Genomic DNA, 17,299 nt, shown 5'->3' on the forward strand with positions numbered 1-17,299 from the left:
AGAGAACAAGGCCTGTCAAATCTCAAACTCAGGTAGCCGAGGTCCAGGTCAACACCGGGGCCACTGAGGTGACTGGTGATTGCAGTAGCACTGCCTGCGGGTGGGTTCGTGGCCCTTGTCGTCCTGCTCTCTCCTGTGCCCTCAGGGATTCGTTGTGGTCTACGCCGTACACATATATGCAGGTCCCCGTCCAGGGGAGTGCATGAGCACGCATTAGTGCTGGGGATGGCCACAAACAGGTGTTGAGGCGCATACAAGCCTGTCGTCGAAGATGCCTAGCTACCAACCTTAGGTACTACAGGGTTCAGTGCCTGCTTACAAAGGGGAGCACCTATCTACGGATCCAATATATCTCATGAGGATGGAGTTCTGCACCCTAACCATACAAGACACCTGCAGAACAAGGCAGAAAAGGGAATACTGTAATGTAGTATTAGTATTTATACAATTGAAGATACCTGTCTACCCCATACAACGCATGCTTGGCCGTGACTAGGGATCAGCATCCCCTCCGCCGCCATCTGAATCCCTGCCACACACTGCTTGCATACCCGTCACACACTGACACCAGCATGGGTCCGGGGTCTGGACCTGTCCGGTACGAGTATCCCCACCGTCTCAAGGCTGAAAGAAACCCCTGCTCCAGTGCGTGGATCGTTCTTGTGCAGAATCACCCCTGCCGAATGCTGCTCATCATCTCCATAGTGTACATGTACAATGCGCACTGCATGACAAACGCCTGGACCTGTCGCTCAAAACGGTGCAGAAAGAAGAGAACGTCTCAACGATGCTTATGCTGCTGCACCGGGGATAAAGACAAAGTCGATGCTGCTGCACAATGCCACCCTTGAATTACTCCTGACCTTCTCTGTAGGGTCCTTGATTCCACATGCTGCTGAAGAACACTTTGGGGTCTCGATGCGCTGAATTCCTCTCGTTACCCGCCACCAAGAACGCTCGCAAATTGGTATTAAGGCCAAGGTAGCCCGGTGCATCGTCGAAACGCTGAACCCTTGAAGCAACCAACCAACGTCACGCCTCTGTACTGCCTTTATTTTGCCGCTGCCGGCCGTGGCTGCTGCTTGACGTTCGTCGAGAGCCAGCTCTACACAGGGTGGTCAGTGCCGGAATCAACCGAACAGGATTGATGTCAACTTACTAAACCTTCGAGCAATCCCTCCCCCGTGGTGGCGCAGCTGGGCACAACATACCAAGTCCGGTCCTTTAATTGTGACAATCTCAGTTTTTCGGTCACTTCTGTAGGGGTCATGGAGCCGGGAATATCTTGTTTGTTGGCAAACACCAGCAACAGCGCTTCTTTCATCTCTCGGTCCAGAATGATCCGGTGCAGCTCTTGTCGGGCTTCATCTATCCGTGCTCGGTCGTTGGAGTCGATGACGAAAATGAGGCCTTGGGTACCAGAGAAATAGTGGCGCCAAAGGGGTCGAATCTTGTCTTGCCCTCCTACATCCCAGACATTGAACTTGACATTCTTATATGTGACGGTCTCCACGTTGAACCCGACCGTGGGGATGGTGGTAACATCCTGGTTGAGTTTCAGCTTGTAAAGGATGGCTAGACCGCGTCAGTTATATGACCTCTGCTGCGACACGCATACGCCGGCACCCGCGACATGCATTGGGCTCGCGTCACTTACTTGTCTTCCCTGCGGCGTCGAGTCCCAGCATCAGTAGTCGCATTTCCCTCGAGCCGAAGATCTTCCCCAGCATCTTAGATATTTGGTTACCCATCTTCCTAGTTTGCTCGAGCCTCGGTCGAGTCGCTCGCAGTAGACAAGATCCGTTCCGTTCGGGGTATCAAGGAATGGTGTGGCCGCAAGTCGTGGATCAACACGGAGAATCGCTTCGGTCCGACTTGAAGGAGGCAGGCCGCTGGAGGAACCAGAGAAACGGTAGACCGACCTCGCGGATAACTTGGACGTGAGAATGTCTAGGTAGCGATGGAGCGACGATGCACACTGTGGATATTGGGCTTCGTGAGAGCCCCAAACTGCCGGGCACAAAAGGCAATCGGGAGTTCAGGAGGGAATCTGGTCGATCGGGATGGTACGAAATTATTACTATCGCGGCTTGACCCTGCAGTGCGGGCGCAGTCAGGACTCAGCAGAATCGACAACCGCGTCCGCCCGTCCTGCAATCAATCAAGTTACGCAGGAAAGGGGCTTCAGTCACGAGTTTGAAGCTAACACCATACAGGACTAGGTCACCGTTGCGGTGCACGTGCACATCCGCCCTCTCCATTTGCGCCCTGCCCCGTTCCGTGATCGACCCGTGAAACGCATGGCCTGCCGTGCCTGAATATCGCATGTAGTGCCTCAAGACCGTGGTCAGACGAATGGAATATCCGTAGACTCCTCCGGTGCCATCAGCAGCCCATCCACAAACTCCCATCCTGCATGCTGCATGATGGTCCACTTCTCCGCCACCTTCTTCGTCACGAGGTCGCCCGTCGCTATGGCATCCTCCTTTGAGTCATGGCCAGCCTCGCCGCCGGTTTGGATCCCTCTTGATAGGTGCTTTTGACTCAGCATTTTGAGTCCGTATCTAATGGGCAAGCCACGTGGATGGGGGTACAGGAGCGCAGTGTCGATGACGAACGGGTGGATGATTCGGCACACATTCAGATCGTTTTCAATGGCATGACCGATCAAAGGCGTGTTTGGGCTGAGGCAGTCGAAGAGCAGCTGTCTCGCCACTGCCGGTGATTCCACTCTGCGTAATTTGAGAGCCTGACCGGACTCGACTTGTGCAGCAGGCTCACTCTGGTCAGGTATTGTAGCATCGTATGGCAGCGCGTTGGCGAAAGCGTGCTGCGTCACACCCGAAAATCTTGTGTTCAAGTCGAGGATCTCCCCAAAGGGTCGCACCAAAATATCAAGTACAAGTTTCCCTTCGGGCCAAGACACAGCAGTGACCCGGATAACCTCCATTCCAAGGGTGGTATATCCCATCTCGCAATCGAACGAAATTGGCTGGCGTCCGCGTATGTCGGGCTTATCCGGTGTATGCTCAAACTGCAGGATAGCTGCGAGTCTCTTGGGGTCCTTGACACTGAAGACATGTGTTTCGGCCTCGGAGCAGCCTTCACTGCCTTGTAGTTTGTTGCAGCACGGGTAAATGGCCTCGGACTGGCCCAAGATCCTGTCAGTTCTCAGCGAAGTCGAGCGATTGGGTCTGGCCCAGTGGTATTGACACTTCCCCTTGCTTGTGAGACGCCCGCCCTCGTCCCGGCCTGGGAATACCTGGAATCGTGTACCACATCGATCACAGCTCTCAAACCCTGCCCCGGCCGCCAACCCTGCTTTGGATGACGCAATCTCGCTGGCAGTGGGCTTGCTTGTCACGTACCCGAATTGTTCAAGGCCTTCTAGCGGAGTTCGTAGGTGTCTGAGAACAGCTACTTGCTCGCTTCTAGACGACAACTCTGATGGTAGTGATGTTGGAGCATCTCTGTCCGACTTCTGCCCGGGTTGGACTCGTGAGGACATTCCAGTCCAGTCTGCCACGGCCTTGACCCATTCATCCTTTGTCATCTTTTTAATGCGCAATACCGTCTGAGACACTGCATTCTTGTAAATGTTCTCCCCCAGCTTGGTGGCCGCCTCCTCCTCGTCGAGAGCAAATGTAATCGACTCCTGCTTGTCGAGCACTAGAGGCTTCCATTTATCCCCGGCTGCCGCAAGCTTTTCATTCTGAGCGCACACCTGCTCGTGCAATCTCTGCAGTGCCGCCAACCTCGTCTTCCACACAGCTGGAGCTTTTGCCACATTTCGGGGTGTTAAAGACTCGGCTTTGACGACCTTTCTTATGGCTGATCCCACCGGACGCTTATTTTCCCTAGTTGGTGGCGGTGACACTGTCTTTGTGATTGAAGTTGGTATTGCCTTGTCTGTCGATCCTGACTTGGATATGCCATTTGGGAATGGAGCCTGGTTAGTTTTGTTCGCCGACAAGTGGAGGACTTTTGACTTGGCGGCCGCCAGCGGAGGCGGAAGCTGAGGCCTTGGTGCAGTAGGATTCGGCTGCACTGTATCATCTTCCTTTTCTACCTGTGGAGATGCGAGCCTCCTTCTCTTGGGAGGGGGGGCAATGATGTCTCCTGCACTGAATGGATCATATTCCTGAGCTGCTTTGGTAGCTGTATGTGCGTCCGGGAATGGCGGTGATGGGTCATGGAAAAAGAAGCAACTTGGAAGAGTACAGTCGTGTTGCCGAGGACACGGGACTCCCTTGAACAGACCTAAGGCGGAGAACATGGCGGCAGCACGAAGTTGAGTAAAAGCTTTTAAAGAGTCGGCGGTGGCCTGAGCCTGGCCGCTTGTTATTCCACCTTTCGCGGTGACTGCAGATGGCTGTTGCCTGTTGGCGTTGTGCACAGCTGTATTAGGTAGTTGTACACTCGACAAGTGAGTGAATCTGCCAGAAGACGTAGTGGGGCCAGCTCTCGGGCTCCGAATATGTTACAGGCAAGGCTTGGGAGGCTCGAGATTGGCTGAATCTATGGGCAACCGTTCATCGATCGATCAGATTGAATTAGGTCGGCCAACCACGGGGCGACTTTTCATGGAGTAACTTAAAACTCCAAGCCTTGTAGGAAAATGATAAGGGTTCGGGCTCGTGTCCAGTGTCCACCAGCCCAACGCAGGCCAGGCCTTATCGCCTGTCAACGAATGGCCCAGATAGCAAGCCTGACAAGAACCAAGGCATGCAGTATCAGTGGTTGAAGTCGTGCCGGGGAGGGAAGAGCGAACCTGTTTGATCCTGGCGTACCCTACTGAGATCGGCCCGTCAGAACGTATATGAACTGCAAGGCGCCGCCGTTTGCGTGAGAAGTCTGTGTAACTGTAACACCGTCCGCCAGGCACTCAACCCTTTCGCCCTCTGGACTTTTGAGGCTCGGCGACATACATCCACCGAGTAATTAGCCAGCCCGCAACTGGTCGCACATGCGGTACTTCCCCCGCCTTTACGATCTGGGACAAGCAGGACAACAACCAAAGCCCTAGAAACAGTGGTGGGCGGATTCAGCGTTGTTGGCGGTACAAGAGACAACAAACGAGTGACAAGAGATAAGAGGCCAGAGACGAGAGACACTGAACGAGGCCACAAGGAACCGAACAACCGCAGGCAAACCGTGCCTGCGGTAATTTGTTCACTGCCAGTCTGCCACCCCCTGAGGAACCCGGGTGTTTTCGCTGCAGCCTAGCCGCGAATAGTAGGGCCAAGGGGCTCTAAGGCCTAGAGGATCATATCTGACTGAGGCCTCGGGCCCTTTAGCGCCACCCCCCAGCCAGCACCCGACGAAAGGCAGCCAGTGCGTGGCGTGGCTGTGGCAGCTTGTCGTCATCCAACTGCAGGGCTAAGGGCTAAGGGCATATCTACCTACCAGAATGGCTGCACTTCCATTCGACCTGCGCAGCATAGACAGACAGGCACTTTTCTACAACCCGGACATGGCTGAAGGCACCCGGAAATCAGGAAGTGCGACTCCAAGCAAGGCTTCTCATCTCGTCGCATTGGTCCACGGGTGCGTGTCACACAGTTCCTCATCTCTGGACGCGAACACTAACACTCTCACAGACTTTGGGGTAACGCGGTACGGTATGAGACACTTGCTGCAGTCGAGCCCGCTAATTGTTTTCTCTAGTCTCATCTCAACTATCTTGTAAAAGCCCTCCGCGAGAAATACGGCGAGGAAGAGCTCATTGTCCATGCCTGCCGCAACAACGGCTCGTCCTTGACCTACGATGGCATCGAAGTTGGTGGCGAGCGCATCGCCAAGGAGATCGAAGACATTCTACAAGAGCTAGGGCGCGATGGGTACAATATCACGAAATTCTCCATCGTTGGGTATTCTCTGGGAGGCCTCGTTGCCCGCTACGCCGTCGGGTTGCTTGACTCGAAAGGATATTTCGACAAGATGAGCCCAACCAACTTCACCACCTTTGCCACTCCGCATTTGGGCGTGAGGACGCCATTGACGGGCTATCAGAATCATCTGTGGAATGTGTTAGGGGCCCGGACACTCTCGGCATCTGGGCGGCAATTGTTCATGATTGACAAATTCAGGAACACCGACCGACCGATTCTGAGTGTGCTGGCCGACCCTAACAGCATCTTCATCCACGCCCTCGCACGTTTCCAACACCGATCCCTGTACACCAATATCGTCAACGATAGGTCGGCGGTGTTCTATACCACTGGAATTTCGAGGACAGATCCTTTCACCGATCTCAGCAGGATCGACATCCATTATCTCAAGGGTTACGAACCTGTGATATTAGATGCTGACCATCCGGTTGACCTAATCCCTAACCACGAGCTGCCCTCGTTCTATCAGCGGGTCCGTCACAGTAGCCAAACCTTTCTGCACCGAACACCAATCTTTCTCGCGCTGATTCTTTTGATACCTGTCGCGACTCTGGCGTTCTTGGCCAACTCCTGCGTCCAGACCTTTCGGAGCCGTCGTCGAATCCAACTTCACGAAACCGATAAACATGGAGTGGGCTTTGGAATGTATCGCATACCTTACATGGTCCGCGAGATGCGGGTTGGTCTGGAAGACGCGTTTGAGAATGTGAATTCGGCACAAGAACAAGAATACCTTCCTGAAGGCTCCGAGGAAATTGCGACTGGTGTTGCCTCATCCTCGGTCTCGACGCTTGCCAACGCGTCCTCCGAGTCTTTGTCCTCTGAAAAGACAGATATCGACGTGACTAACAAGGACAAGTCAATAGCCGAGAGGTCCCCCGACTTTTCAACGCTGGCGCTGACCTCGATGCAATTCGCAATGATCAAGGCTCTCGACGACGTGGGATTTCGCAAGCATCCTGTATATATCCACAAGAGCAGTCACAGTCATGCTGCAATAATTGTACGTGCTCCTCGACCTGCGTTTGAGGAAGGGAAGATAGTGGTGCAACACTGGCTAGACAACGAATTCCACATCTGAACACGGATCGGCATGTCAACTTGAGATTGAGCTCTGTATCTGACCTGGCGTTCTGGGTCTTTTTAGGCCGCGCGGCGTTGTGTTTGTTCAGCGTTCAGCTCGTCTTTACCGAAGGTGCTGGCCCAACCAATGACCCGCGTTTCCGGGTTGGTCTGGGGAAGTTGTTCCTCGGTTTGTCCTGTATAGTACGAGTACGGCACGATTGTGATTAGAAATGAAGATGATTGGCACCTGAGCCTGCTTATCCAGAAGGGCAGCCTGCGCGGCATGCGTTCACACCGCCAACCTAGGGACGAGGGTCCCGTGTCCCTTGTCCAATGTGCAGTGTGCAGCGTGCCGTGTGAATGCCAGGGCGTGTTGCTGACAGTGCCTGTACTGGCTGGCCGCTGCATGGGCTTTATCTATGAGGACACGACGGCAAGAGCCTGAGCGTATTATTATCACATGTGATAGGGAGCACCGGTACTTCGAGTCCTGAGTCCCCCGAAACATTCCCTAGTGGACAAAGGATCATCTTCAGGACTTGAGGCCGACTGCGAGTGTTCCTGACTAGGCCAGCTGCTGATTCGGTGGGCAAGGCGATGACTGCAGTGGCGTTCGGTTAACACGAATGGAGAGCGGCGATGGATCCCAGACCAGCTCCATCGACCTCCACCAAGACCCTTGAAAACCTCTGGCAAGGCGCCACAGGGTCTGACAGCGAGCAGAGGGCAGCCCGACAGCAGACCAGATGCAGACCAGTGGCAGACCAATGGCAGGCCAATCATGAGCAACAATCAGACGGCTGGTCAATCTTCCGCCGGCTCTTCGCAGGCTGTGCACCGATGGCCAGGCAGGTGATTGCCGACTCTCTGTCCGCGACGTCGCCGTTTCCTGTCGCGGACGGGCCGGCCTCTGAAGAGTCTGGAGGTACGAGTACGAGTACGATTGTTGCACCGTGCAGTGGCCAGGACCGAGGGACGATCGCTCCAAATTGGAAGGGCACTGACTCTGTGCAGAGGTTTCTGCAGAGTCTGACTGCCGGTGCCCTGATACGGAGTGCTCACCAGTTTTTCTCTCCCGCGGGCGATAACAAGCAGTCCTCATTCGCCCACCAGGCTGAACGCCCCCATCATGTCGACGTCATCTCGCCTGTATCAAATCTTCCTGTGGATATCAACTCCGGCGCTGTGACCCATCTCTCAAACGACGGGCTTTACCTCAATTTTCGTGATACCCACTGTTTTGGTTGCAGTGTTCATGTACCAGTCCACTTATTATCCACGTGTGTCCGTCGGGGCGTTCTTGTCTCTCCAGAAGAATCGGACGCCCTGGGCCAGAGGCTGGTATATAACCCAAAGACCCTTTCCGGAGCAAACCCCTCCACCCCGTAGAGTATCTGTATCCATCATCTACTAGCATTACAGGTCTTGTTCTGGACTCCCGACATCTGAATTTGTGCTTCACTGTTATACCACTTTTTGCCGACATGACAGCGCGAGAAACAGACACCAGCGCCGTCGATATGGCAACCCAGCCGGCCCAGGATGCCGAGAACAATCTGCTGTCCCCCGTTCCTGGCGGGAAAAGGTCCAGGAGAGAAACACGGAGACTGTCTAGCCAGAGTGTTACTCGGGCAGATCTCTTCGCAGGCCCGACAGTCGTTGCACCACCTGAACACATAGGCTCGAAGACCAATGCCCACTCAACCGCCCAGGCCATGGAGATGGCCAAACACCACTTGGCCGAAGGTTCCGAGGTCAGCACTCCAGACGAGTCCGGGCCGTCGACGCCGGATGATTCGGGCCTCAAGACGACCGACAAGTATGCCTTCGCTTTCGATATCGATGGTGTGCTTATCCGCGGAGGCGAAGTCATCCCCGAGGCTATCGAGGCCATGAAGGCTCTGAACGGCCAGAACGAATATGGCATCAAGGTGTAAGTCCCTGAAATCTCCTGGGTGTTGTTCGGCGGCCTAGTGCTGACGACGATTCATAGGCCCTATATCTTCGTGACCAATGGAGGCGGTAAGACCGAAGAAGAGCGATGTATTCAACTATCGCAACAGCTTCAGATGGAGGTGTCCCCTGGACAGTTCATTTGTGGTCATACCCCCATGAGGGAGCTGGCGCAGAAGTATCACACCGTCCTCGTCGTCGGCGGCGAAGGCGATAAGTGTCGCAAAGTCGCCGAGGGCTACGGATTCAAAGATGTCATCACTCCCGGAGACATCATCAAGGACAACAAAGACACCACTCCCTTTAGAACGTTGACCGAAGAGGAGCTGAGGCACTCGAAGAAACGCAACTACGGCGAGGTCAATATCGAGGCTGTCTTTGTCTTTGCCGACAGCCGAGATTGGGCGGGAGACTCTCAAATCATCCTCGACTTGTGCATGAGTAAGAACGGTCGGCTCGGCACCCGTTCAGAAACCTTCGATGAAGGTCCTCCCGTCTTCTTCTCTCACAACGATATCCTCTGGGCCACATCCCACAGCTACTCGCGAATCGGCATGGGCGCCCTTCGGGCTTCCCTAGAAGCCATGTTCAAAGCCATCACGGGCAAGGAACTCAAGACGGTTGCTTTTGGAAAGCCCCAAGTAGGAACCTTCGAGTTTGCAACTCGGCTACTTCAGCAATGGCGGAAGGACACCCACGGCATTAACCGACCTCCGGAGACGGTCTACTTCGTGGGCGATACCCCAGAGTCGGACATCCGGGGCACGAATGAGTTTGACGAAAGTGGCAAATCTGACGCCCAATGGTTCTCCATCTTGGTCAGAACTGGTGTCTTCCGCGAGGGCACACGCCCTGCCTACATGCCTAGGATGACCGTGGACGATGTCCTGGAGGCGGTTAAGTTTGGCATGAAGCGGGAGTTTGAGAAGGCAATGAAGAATCTAACAATTGGCGGCGGCGCACCTCAGCTCGCCAATGCCATCGCCGAGGACGACTTCGAGCACGAGGCAAACGAACAGCAACATCAATAGCATGTATGACGACGATTTCACGACACGAATGCATCATTGGACACGGTGTTTCCTAGGATCGGGACGGATTCCCCAAGCCAGATTTGACGACGGTTCTGGAGCCACCATTGGAATGGCGTTCCACAGCTAGCATGACAACTCCATGGAGTTTGCATTGCATGAGCAATAGGGTTACGAAAGGCGTCGATCGGGTCGTTTGGGTATGGCGATATTTTTTGCCCGAGCCGTCTGCGCCCATGGGCAAATGAGGCTGTCAGTTGCCATACCTGGGTAGAGTCGGGGGCCAATATTGAGGGTCCGTTCATAGAGTATACGGAGTAGTGACAGCTCATCTACCTAAGTATCGAATCATACATCTCATCCAGGATTGTGCCCTCGAGCGATTCCCTTGTCGACCTTTTTGTCTTTACTCATCTCATCGCTTGACAACCGGCGACATGTTCGATTGTTGACGGGAGAGGCTTCGAGGATGCTTCTAGAGACTGTGGTTGGCAGAAGCACGTCCCGAAAAGTCAACGGGGCCGGCCGCAGCGCCGACTATGTGGTGTAACCAGGGTTGCAGTGCCAGGGATGGCTCTCTGCATGTACCGCAGGCAGCCTTTTTTCTTTTTTTTCAGCGGTGGGATATATATAGGGGAGGGGTCGAAATTGCGCCGATGCGAAACGCAGATCGCGGAGGAGTGGCACGTCTGAGACATCTTTGCCTGAATCGAAGCCTGGTGCCTGGGCTGCCTCAGCCACGTCTTACTGCGTATAGGACACATAGGGCACATAGGGCGCAGGCGTTGAGGAACAGGTCCTCCGACCGTCAAGTACGGAGTACTGTGATGGTGACCAGTATTCTTTTGTTCGGGGCCCGACGCCCGAAGACGCCCTGCTGTTTAGCTGTTTAGTCGCGTCTCATACAGCGGACCTGGAAGATGGGAACAACAATAGCAATGATTTAGCTTCTGTGGTGACTCTCGTACCAGACTTCGTAGCTGCACCACCGAGACGATCATAAACAGTACCAGGCGGACTACGGAGTACCTCGATCGGTCACAGGACTCAGGCTGTGCAGTCGCTGGGCCTAAGACGTGTGTGGTCGTCTTCTTCTAGTTCGCATCTCCGTGCCTGCAAGGATGGCGAGGGCTGATTAAATCAACATGGGTATTTGCAGCCATCCCCCGACAAACTGACAAACTGCGTCTACCGTCCTTCGTCCAACCCTCCCTTCAACCCATCCTCTGGCGCCCCCTGACAAGACAGCCGCTCCAAATCCAGGCTGGCGTCCCTCTCGAACTTCCACCTGCCTTGCTCCAACTTTCCAACGCCCTTCGATGCTGGGTCAGAGGCCAGAATCCCAGCCTCAGTCAGATTCAGTTGTCCTGAGCGTTGCCGCCTGTCATCCTGTCGTGATCGGCGCCCTCCTCCTACCTACCTGTCTTTAAGCTGATTCTCGAGCCCTCGACTTTGAACTGCTCCCTGTTCAAGCATCAGAATCATTGCAGTTGATGCGTTCTAGCGCCTTGTGTCCTCGATTTCCTCCAAATATTTCTCTATAGAGTGCGACCGCGAATCTTTCCCGACCGAACCTTTTGCGCCTGCAGGCTACGACGCTGTCTGACCCAAGAAGTGCATCTTCCACAACAAAGCGCACCTCATCCTCACCAGAAGTCAGTCCCTCGGCCCCATTGTTTGGGTGAAGGGCGCACCGCGTCTATAGCCGTATGATGGCAACAGGAGGCGCAGGTACACCGACCTCACCCGAGCCTGTCAGCCAGCCTCTTCCTCGCAATACACCGGCCCCCAATACACCTGCACCCGCACCCACACCCACACCAGTGACTTCGGCATCCCCTCCGTCGAAAAGAGAGTTGGCCTCATGGTGGAGAAAGTTTCGGAAAACAACTGAGAAAAACGACGACAAAGGTAAGAAATGCGCGTGGCCTTCTGCTCAGCCGTCTACAGTGTGGGAAACCGCTCACCACTTACGGCCTACCTTGATTGATGTTACGGGACTTATCACTAACTGGATTGCAGCCGATGTTGTACCTGGGATATTTGGCGTACCTCTCGCCGACAGCATCCGATATGCGAACGTTGCCATTTCATTGCAAAATGAGAATGGCGAAAGCTTCATCTACGGATATGTGCCTATCGTGGTTGCAAAGTGTGGCGTGTTTCTGAAAGAGAAAGGTATAAATTATCCCAACACCTATCGTACTGCATCCGTAGCACCTAACTAACACACCTTCAGCTACCGATGTGGAGGGAATCTTCCGACTGAGCGGCTCTGCGAAAAGAATCAAGGATCTACAAACCGTGTTCAACTCGCCGGATAGATATGGAAAAGGCTTGGATTGGACTGGCTACACAGTACATGATGCGGCCAACATACTGCGCCGGTACCTCAATCAGCTGCCAGAGCCTATCATTCCCCTCGAATTTTACGAACGATTCCGCGAGCCTCTTCGCGCAAGTCACGCTGTCTTTGGCCCCGATGGCGAGACCCAGCCTCGGGATTTGACTTTGGATGAGCACACTGCAGCTGTGAGGACTTACCAGAAACTCATCACTCAGCTGCCGCCTCTAAACCGTCAGTTGCTCCTGTACATCCTCGACCTATTAGCAGTCTTCGCGTCTAAATCAGACCTCAACCGGATGCCTGCGGCCAACCTGGCCGCCATCTTCCAGCCTGGCATCATTTCCCACCCTTCGCACGACATGTCCCCAATGGAATACAGACTGAGTCAAGACGTGCTGGTCTTCTTAATCGAAAACCAGGACAATTTCTTGATTGGGATGTCTGGCACGGCCGTAGATGAAAAGACACAAAAGGATGTCGAGAGCGGCCCGCCGTCACTGCGCTCCCCCAAGGTCCTTGGACGCTCAGCGTCAAATGCAAGTGCTGGCGCCGAGAGCCTACGGAAATATGGAGTACGCCGCAATGTTTCTGTGTCTTCTCGAGGTTCCCGGGACAGGGGCAGTCCTGGGATTTCCAGCCCAGCTACTCCCTCTGTTGGCTCGTTCGTTGGAGCCACAACGGGCGGAAGTGTAGCTCGAAGCAATACAGTTCCGTCGAAACGATCTCCGGCCATCAACTCCGGCCGATTTCAGAGGATGAATGATACCTCTGGTTCGACCTCGCCGGTTGTCAGCTCTTCGGCGGCAGCCCCAGGGACTCCAACGGCGAATCGAGAGGGGACAGAGTCGAAGTCGTCGCGATCTGAGTCTATCGTTCGGGATGAAGTCAGCAATAACAGAGGGTTGGCTCCTGAAGCTGATGGCAAGAGAGTGATGACCTCTGCTCAATATCTCCCGGCGCCAAATCAGCGATCTCAACAACAGACCCAGCCTCTTCCCTTTGAATCGTCGCCGGGTCCTCCGGCCGGCTCAGGGTCAGCTCAGGCTGCAGGTCCGGCTCCCGGGCCCACTCGTGAGCGAAGGATATCGAATTTGCTTCACAAGTCGCCTATCTTTGGTCCATCGGATTCACAGGGAAGGCAGCCCAGGAAACTCCAGAAGAAGCAGAGAATTCCTGGAAGCTCCAACGAGAGCGCTCAGAGCTCTCTGAACTCGCTACATGGTGAAGAGCCGGGCATTTCTCACCCTCCTTTTGTGTCTCCCGACATCAACAGTGCAGGCAGATTGGATCCGCTAGCTGCGCCTCAAGGCCCTGCCTTGACGAACACTGGGGCCACTCCCGTCGATGAGGCGCCGGGCTTATATCAATACACGGCGGCGGTCAGCCGAAACGATGTTCAAAACCACTCGACTGGTTTGAGACCTCCCACAAGTCCTCCTGGATCCACCCATTCACGCTCTTCCTTTACCGATCACTCAGAAGCCGATCTTGTCGATGAAACGCTCCCACAACTTGAGCAAGAGAGGCGACGTCGTAGGTGGAGGTTTTCATCGTCGGCGAAAAAAGCGGAGAATTCACCGTTGGCCCCGCCTCCTCCAATTGGGCAGAATCCGGGTGCCCGAGGGAGCAACAGCTCTCTTGGTAGCTCGAGCCGACCCAGAAAGAGCTTTACTGGCGAGTCTCGGGACCCTTCTGTGACAAGCGGCCAGCACCCACTTGCAGGACAGTCGAGTCAAGAATCAGGTGAAGTCCTGAGGGACCAAAGCATGGACACGGAGAAGAAGGGTCTGTTTGGGAAATGGAAGGCCAAAATGGCGCAAACCAGAGAGGAAAGGCAGGCCGAGAAAGAACGGGCAAGGAGCCCTCCAGCCCCGGGGAGTGAACAAGGAGCATCGCGAAGCAGTTTGACCGCCTTTGCGCAGGACAATCTACCTCAAAGGGGCCGATCGTTTGATAAGCCCGTGGAAGAAGCGCTGTCAAGTGTTGCTGAGAGGCCAGCGGACGAGGCGGGCAGGCAAGCAGGACCGGAGTCAGGACCGCCGGAGAGAGCCGGGGCATAATTGACTTGGGATGTTTCTTGGAAATGACTGGTTTGGAATAGTCTTTGTCAATGTCGTTAGCATGGTGTCGAGGCACATTGGACAGCGGTCGGGCATATGGAGAGTCAAAGGCAACAAAGACTAAGTTACATGGTACGCGAGTCATCATTGCGCAGTTTGGGATATCCATACTCGTACAGGTATTTGCAAGCCAAGCGAAACCCTGGGGCCTTCAGAAAGAGGCGGGATGGGACGATCGGACCGAGCGAGATAAGTGTACAAGGCGGTACAAGATGCATATCCCTTATGGGTATTATCAAAGGATGAGTATAAGATGCTCTACGGAGTACGCAATAATGAAGTACGCAATAATGATTCCCTCGAAGTTTTTCATATCTCACATTCTTAGGCACCGTCCTGCTCCGATCACGTGAGAAGGCTGAAGAAGGCTGACCCAAATAGGCTTGGTGCCATGTTCGAGGTGTGCGGCTCCACCAAAATTTCGCTCTCACAATCGTCTTTTTCTGGTGTGCGGATAGCAAGTCATAAGAATTCCACCACGACAGCTTCAGCCAACCTCTTCTTCTTCCACACGCTTGCTTTTGACTCACTCATTAAGCCTCCTGCTGGATTGCCAGATCACCACCAAATCCTCACATTCTGAAAAGTCGAGACTCTCGGAGGCCTCCCTGAACACGCTCCGACGCAGTTCGGCATAATTCTTCTTGCGCATTCCCATCCATAGGCACGAAGAACGTTGGGAAGCAATGGCGAAGGAAAAATCCACCACGGACGTCAAACTGTCCAAAGAAGAGCGTAAGGCCGCGCGCAAGGCCGAGAAGCAAGCCCGGAAATCGGAGACTGCGGGCGTGACGAAAGTCAAGTCGGACAAGAAGGAGAAGAAAGAAAGCCGCAAAGCACTGGCGGAGAAGGCGCTGAACGAGCTCGAAGGCGAGAGCTCGCGAAAGGCCAAAAAGGAGAAGAAGGTGCAAAAGGAGGAAGAGAGCGATGACGACGATGAGGAAGATGGCGAAGGCGTGTCCGTCGAGAAGAGTGAGGATGGCGATGAAGTCATGAAAGAGAATGATGAGAGCGCGGATGAGAAGAAAGAGAAGAAGCAGGAGAAAGCAGCCCGACCGATCGGGGCGCTGGTGCCGTTTGCGAACCCCCTGGCTGACGAGAAGGTCGCGAAGAAGGTGTTCAAAGGCGTTAAGAAAGGTATGTTACATCCTCAACCCTGGTGATATCACCGCCCTCTCACGTTTTGTCTTCCTGGACTCCTACGCTTGTACTTGACTCTTCTACGAAAGAAGTTGTGTCGTACTTTTACTCTGTTCTACGAAAGAAGCTGTGTCTACTGGTGCTATGGACTGCCCCAGCCTCCTCTCCTCTACCCCCTCTGGTTCCTCTTCTCTACCCCCTCTAGTTCCTCTCCTTTACCCGCTCTGGCTCTGGTTCAATGAGAGATGCTGACTCGCTTTGGTAGCTGCCGCACAACGCACGCTCAAACGCGGCGTCAAAGAAGTTGTCAAAGCGCTACGCAAGTCGCCGACATCGAGTTCCGATTCATCGCTTCCAATCGGCCTCGTCATCCTCGCCGCCGACATTTCTCCCATGGATGTCATCAGCCACATCCCCGTGCTTTGTGAGGACCACAGCATCCCATACGTCTACGTGACCAGCCGTGCGGAGCTGGGCACCGCCAGCCAGACCAAACGGCCCACCAGTGTGGTCATGGTCAGTCGTGATGTGGGCAAGAAGGCCAAGGACTCCAAGGCGAAAGCCACGGATGCCGACGCCGACGGTGAGAACTGGGAAGAGACATACAAGAGCCTGGTCAAGACCGTGGAGCGGGAGGGCCGCCATGTCAAGATCTAAGTACTGGCGTGGCCTGACCTTCTCGCGCGTGCATGTGCATGGACCCAGGGGCCAGAGGACTAGGGAGCCAGGGGGCCAGAGCTGGACAGGATGTCTCGAGACGCCAGAGCGGCAATGGCGATGGCGTTGGCGTTGGGTTCGAACTTGTGGAGTTAAGCTGCTCATCTAGCTCGGTGGTGGATATTCATTCATTCTTCTGCTCGATAGCCAACTTGCTATTAATTCTTCTGCTCGACACGGACAACTTGTTCGCCCAGCGCCTGAGTGGCCAGCACGCCAGCCTTTCCCAAGCTCCCGCAAATCCAAATCATTGATGACCAGCACCTCGAAACGGCTACGACGGCCTCAGGCCCCAAACTTATCGTCCAACTTAGCGGGCTGGGAGGTCGGGGTTCAGGGTTCAGGGTTCAGGGTTCACACTGGCAGCAGAATACAGGGCATAGGGCCACGGTTCAGGGTTCACACTGCAGCAGAATACAGGGCATAGGGCCACGGAATCCGAACCATCCCGCGCTATTTCTAATTTGGTTCGATACTGCTCTGCGCCAGAGGATAAGTCGTTGCATGGCATGGCATGGATGATGGATGCATGAATTGAAGCATTGCTTACTTGATTGCTCTGGGTCTGCAGCCCTGGACTTACATTGCTTGCTTGATTGCTTTGGGTCCGCAGCTCTGCTGGCTGGACTTACAGTGCGCTCAGGGTAGGGTGCGTCTCTGAATCGCCTGCCTGCTCTTTCTGCTTCTGCTTCTGCTTCTGCTTCTGCTACGTACGGGAGGACATGGGTTCGGTCGGCAGTGGCAGTGTACAGAAAAGGCGTCGGGAGTTCCAAGGCCTCTCTCTGTGTGTGTCTTGACTCTTTATAGCTCTGTGTGTCTCTTTTTAGGCCTGAGCTAAGATCATGAGACAGCTTTGTATCTGAGAGTTTGTATTATGCAGAACTTGAAATCCAACCAGGAAAAGGAGACCGAGAATCCATCATATCTCATCATATCATATCCTGTCTTTCCATCATATCTCATCATATCTCATATCATGTCTTTCCATCATATCATATCTCATCATATCCTTATCATGTCTTTCCACCGGATCTA

At 54.3% G+C, this 17,299-nt stretch overlaps 6 protein-coding genes across 6 annotated transcripts; 4 read left to right on the top strand and 2 right to left on the bottom strand.

Moving 5' to 3' along the window:
* Positions 1-1,051: 1,051 nt before the first annotated feature.
* On the bottom strand, positions 1,052-1,751 carry A1O3_06227 (ADP-ribosylation factor 6; the record flags this gene model as incomplete). The annotated part of the gene is made up of 3 exons (XM_007736347.1): positions 1,052-1,105; positions 1,160-1,575; positions 1,658-1,751. 3 exons carry the CDS (start codon positions 1,749-1,751, stop codon positions 1,052-1,054), a joined length of 564 nt encoding a protein of 187 aa, XP_007734537.1.
* Positions 1,752-2,347: 596 nt separating this feature from the next.
* Positions 2,348-4,276, bottom strand: A1O3_06228 (uncharacterized protein; the record flags this gene model as incomplete). The annotated part of the gene is made up of 1 exon (XM_007736348.1): positions 2,348-4,276. One exon carries the CDS (start codon positions 4,274-4,276, stop codon positions 2,348-2,350), a length of 1,929 nt encoding a protein of 642 aa, XP_007734538.1.
* Positions 4,277-5,410: 1,134 nt separating this feature from the next.
* On the top strand, positions 5,411-6,972 carry A1O3_06229 (uncharacterized protein; the record flags this gene model as incomplete). Its single annotated transcript, XM_007736349.1, has 3 exons — positions 5,411-5,547; positions 5,601-5,616; positions 5,668-6,972. The coding sequence occupies 3 exons, from the start codon at positions 5,411-5,413 to the stop codon at positions 6,970-6,972; spliced, it is 1,458 nt and encodes a 485-aa protein (XP_007734539.1).
* A 1,468-nt stretch (positions 6,973-8,440) lies between these two features.
* A1O3_06230 (uncharacterized protein) lies at positions 8,441-9,940 on the top strand (the record flags this gene model as incomplete). Its single annotated transcript, XM_007736350.1, has 2 exons — positions 8,441-8,889; positions 8,950-9,940. The coding sequence occupies 2 exons, from the start codon at positions 8,441-8,443 to the stop codon at positions 9,938-9,940; spliced, it is 1,440 nt and encodes a 479-aa protein (XP_007734540.1).
* Positions 9,941-11,652: 1,712 nt separating this feature from the next.
* On the top strand, positions 11,653-14,347 carry A1O3_06231 (uncharacterized protein; the record flags this gene model as incomplete). The annotated part of the gene is made up of 3 exons (XM_007736351.1): positions 11,653-11,851; positions 11,963-12,118; positions 12,180-14,347. 3 exons carry the CDS (start codon positions 11,653-11,655, stop codon positions 14,345-14,347), a joined length of 2,523 nt encoding a protein of 840 aa, XP_007734541.1.
* Positions 14,348-15,093: 746 nt separating this feature from the next.
* On the top strand, positions 15,094-16,204 carry A1O3_06232 (H/ACA ribonucleoprotein complex subunit 2; the record flags this gene model as incomplete). The annotated part of the gene is made up of 2 exons (XM_007736352.1): positions 15,094-15,544; positions 15,813-16,204. The coding sequence occupies 2 exons, from the start codon at positions 15,094-15,096 to the stop codon at positions 16,202-16,204; spliced, it is 843 nt and encodes a 280-aa protein (XP_007734542.1).
* Between the last annotated feature and the right edge of the window lie 1,095 nt (positions 16,205-17,299).

This window comes from Capronia epimyces (genome assembly GCF_000585565.1).
Source record: "Capronia epimyces CBS 606.96 chromosome Unknown aczIQ-supercont1.5, whole genome shotgun sequence".
Classification (NCBI taxonomy): domain Eukaryota; kingdom Fungi; phylum Ascomycota; class Eurotiomycetes; order Chaetothyriales; family Herpotrichiellaceae; genus Capronia; species Capronia epimyces.